This window comes from Galeopterus variegatus, unplaced genomic scaffold (assembly GCF_000696425.1).
Source record: "Galeopterus variegatus unplaced genomic scaffold, G_variegatus-3.0.2 Scaffold12093, whole genome shotgun sequence".
NCBI lineage: Eukaryota > Metazoa > Chordata > Mammalia > Dermoptera > Cynocephalidae > Galeopterus > Galeopterus variegatus.
The window spans coordinates 34,188-38,355 of NW_007738204.1; the positions used below are offsets into that span (position 1 = coordinate 34,188).

The following is a 4,168-nucleotide window of genomic DNA, read 5'->3' on the forward strand; positions in this document are numbered from 1 at the left end:
CACAAAACTCCTGCAGAAAGGTTAGAATAACTGGAATTACTTATCAGTGGAGAGTAAAAGATGTAAGGAGTGACTTGGTAATGATCTTCATGTGTGTGAGGTGGTGTTTTAGTCCGTTTTGTGTTGCTATGACAGAAATACCTGAGACTGGGTAATTTATAAAGGAAAGAGGTTTATTTGGCCTATGATTCTGGGACAGCTGCATCTGGCCTGGGCCTCAGGCTGCTTCTACTCAGGGCAGAAAAACAGCAGGCAGCCGGTGGGTACAAGCAGATCACATGGCGAAAGGAAGCAAGAGAGAGAGAGAAAAAGTGCCAGGGTCTTTTTAATCAATGTGCTCTTGCAGGAACTAATAGAGCGAGAACTCACTCATTAATCCCCCCTCCCCCAGGGAGAGCATTAATCCATTCATGAGGGATCCTCCCCCATGACTCAATCAGTTTCCAACACTGCCACATTGGGGATCAAATTTCCACATGAGTTTTGGAGGGGACAATATATCCAAACTCCATCAGGTGGTGTTGTATTAGGTGGAAAATGTTGGGAACAGGGAATGTCTTACATGTATCAAATGCAATGCTTGGCACATAAACATTAAAGATGTTTATGTGCCAAGGAAAAAAAGGTGGCCAAAGGGCAAGGCCAGGCTTTTGAATAGCTTTATAAAATCACTAAGTTTTCCAGAATATCATTGACCCTCAATATCTACTTCGAGTACATCGAAGTCATGACCTGTTCCTTGTCCTTGTCCTTAGTAAGTCCATATTCCCTTATAGTCATCTAAAAGGAAACAGAAAGGATAGGCTGATTTTATGATATTTTGAAGGCCTGTTTCTTCCTTTTCTGTAAGCCAGCTGCTGCTCACTGCTTTCTCTCTAGGCCAGTCTGCATTTATTGCAGACCATGTGCATGTGGGCCCGGATACTTTTGTTGCTGACCAGCCTCAACACTGGCTAAATAAATACAAAACCTGATTTACTGTGTTTTTCTTCTTTGTGCCTGCAGGTTCAAATATGAATACAAAAAAGTCAAAGCATTCTTTTTGCAGAATCTTTCAGGAATAACATAAAAAAACTAGATTAGAAAATTATTCTTAAAGTTCAAGATAATTAAGAAAGAAAAGATCTTTAAAATGTGGTGCCCTCTGATAGGGCTCACTATATACTAGTTTACTTAGGGAAACTTTTTTTGCATATTTTAATATAATGATGAAATAATCACAAAGGGGTACAACTGCTTAGAATGAACCACATACTTACCCTGGTAGGGAGTAATTCTAGGCAATGTTTATTGCTTGCTGAGATATATCAGCCTAATTATTTTAATTGACTAAGCTTGAGCTGTGTCAGAGGATAAAGCAAGTAAAAATGGTGGCTACATTTGCTGCTAGGTTCATGTGGTACCACATGTGCAGATATTTCACAATTTCCATTATTTTAGCCAAATAAATGAAGTTATTTTATAGGAAGGAAACAGAATATTCAAACTCTCCTAGGTTTTTGAGGAGACCAAAAAAGCCAGTTTACGACGTCTCAGTAGCCTAGAAATGTGAAGGCCCAGAGTGCTTTACTGTCCTTTTTAGCTTGATCCTCTTTCTTTAGTTAACAGAGATTCTGTAGGAAGAATTTCCTTTTAATTTATCTTGGCCATTTCTTTCATTCTCCTGGGGGTAGAGGCCTATTTGGGTACAGTTGTTTAGTCTTCTGCTGGCCCAGAACTGGCCAGTCTGGTTGCACTGTTTTCTTCTATGCTGTGATGGAAATAGAGAAGGCTGGCTGAGCTGTTCCCCCTGGGACCACTTGCCATTTTCCTCAAGGCACAGGCAGCTCCAGTTGTCTTGCAACTCGGCAGTGTAGATCTGTGGTTTGTGTATGGATTGTTGGGGGCATTTGACGCCAGCTTTGTAGGGAGCATTTTTTGTTCCTCTTTGGTGCCAGATACAAGGGGTTCTTTGCCTTTCTGCTGGCTGACACCAGGCTGTTTCAGGGTTCCTGTGGTTTCTACAACTTTGCAGTAGGACTCTGCTTGATAAACTGTCTTCCGGTAGTTGGTCATGGATCAAGTAGAGACTTTATAATCAGAATTAATTAATAAGACAAAATGTGCAATCTCCTTTTCAGGATATCTTCAAAAAAAGAGTTTACATTTTTGTTAGTCTGAAATAGCTTAGCTTAGAGGTGGAAACTGAATATTTTACTCAATTCTATGACTGCAGTGATGATATAATCCATAATATAGCAATGATGAAATAATGAAAAACTTTAAAAATTGCTTCATGACTTGCATCTATTACATATGTGACCTAATTATTATTTGGTCAACTTTATCAAGGCAAGGAAAATATTGAATATTTTGAAGAAAATAATCATTGTTTATATTTCATAAAAATGCCTTTCAGAAGGACATAAAAAAAGAGTGGGTTTCTTTTAAAACAGAAGTTAGCTAGTGATGTCCTCATTTTTTGGTAATAGGTTTAAATTTAGATATAAAGAATATTTATGTAAGCAAATGTATAATGTCAGTTTTCCCCATGAAAACTTTTCTGTATATTTTGAATATCTGTACATGCCACACATATGCACAGAGAATAATACTTGGAGGTAATTGCCCCATTAATGTTTCTCTTTCTCTTTAAAAATAGGGCCCAACTGTTCCGATTTGAAGCAGCCTATGTACTTGGGATTTGAAAAAGACGTCTTTAAAACTATAGCAGATTACTATGGTCACTTGAAAGAGCCTCTGCTTACATTTCATCTTTTTGATGCTTTTGTCAGTGTATTAGGTAAGTTGGAATATAATGAACATAGTCTGCATTATTCATGTAGAATCATTCCGTTTTTCACTGTCTTCAGACTTCCATTAACAAAAGCTCACAGCATTTTAAAATTTATGCTGATAGGGTGCTGGGCATACCTGCAGTCCTGCTCTATGAAGGAGTAAAATAAAATGGTTAAATACCATCATGAAACTCAAAGCAAGGGCCAGTAGTTTTTATTTCTTAAGAAAGAATAATACGTTGTCTGTCATTTTTATATACAAGAGTATAACTTTACTGGTAGAGAAGAATGTAAATTTGACATTTACTTTTCATGACTAAATCTGTTACTCTGGATATGAATAGTCAAGTGTGTGAGGTATACTTTCATTTAGAAATCGAATTTCTTTTTATAGAAGAAAGGTGTTTGTAGGACTATTGGTTATTCGAGACATGTAAAATAAATATGGTAACTTTATCATTCACCAAAACTTGTTGCTATTCCTCATATAGATTTATACTTTAAAATTTAAACTATGAAAGAACCATGTAAAGAAAGGAAAAAAAATCAACATTATTGCTATAGGTCTTTCTGATACTGTTCCTTTCTTCCTGGAAATCAGATTTTCCTGTTGGCTGTTGTAATTGTTCAATGAGTATTATTGTCTTCTTGGCAAAGGTTTGTTTTAAAGACAAATTATTATGTAGGTATCATATTCTGTTATGTAAATTTGTAGCAATTAGCATACTCTTTATTTTTGTGTATTGTGGGATTTAACAGTATTTATTTTTTTCACTTTCCTTTTTTCTCCTGCTTCTCTTTTCTTCCTTCTTTCTATCTTTCTTTTTGGAAAGTATGGATTGTGCCGTAGTATCCTAACAAAATATCAGCAATATGTGAATAAATTACCTGATCACAGTGCTTTAAATTTTAAGCTTTGGTAGGTTCTCTGATAATATCAAAGAAAATTCAACAATTATAAATCATTACAGAAGAATGAGTATTTTCAGACAGTGTTGGGAGCAAATGAAGGGATTAGGCCTAAGACTGGAGTTTGAGAACACTTGGTCTTGTCATTATTTTGTTTCCAACCAAGGAGGATTGGGGGCTTACGTACTTGTGATGATCATGCCTAATGATGAATACTTGCTGTTGTTTAGTATGCTTGTGGACTAATTGAGTAGATTCCCATTATAGCCTCTTGTTGCCATTACGCCACTGGTAAAAGAAGAGTCTTAAAGACTAGATTAAAAATCACTTCTTAGATTTTCTTCTCATTTTCCATTTTCATAATGTTCTATAGTAAAATTATCTGATTTAGAAATAAAAGGACTTGGAAATTTTTTTAAAAATTCTATCTAGAGGGCCGGCCCGGTGGCGCACTCGGTAGAGTGCGGCGCTTGGGAGCGCGG

At 36.4% G+C, this 4,168-nt stretch overlaps 1 protein-coding gene across 1 annotated transcript in view; it reads left to right on the plus strand.

The window, feature by feature from the left end:
• LOC103610936 (DEP domain-containing protein 1B-like) overlaps nucleotides 1–2,940 on the plus strand; it is a gene marked incomplete at its 5' end in the record, with an annotated part of 21,547 nt that extends 18,607 nt beyond the window's left edge. Inside the window, one exon of the mRNA XM_008594991.1 lies at nucleotides 2,642–2,940. Coding sequence (XP_008593213.1) covers nucleotides 2,642–2,940 — 299 coding nt within the window. The remainder of the gene's footprint in view (nucleotides 1–2,641) is intronic.
• Nucleotides 2,941–4,168: the final 1,228 nt, after the last annotated feature.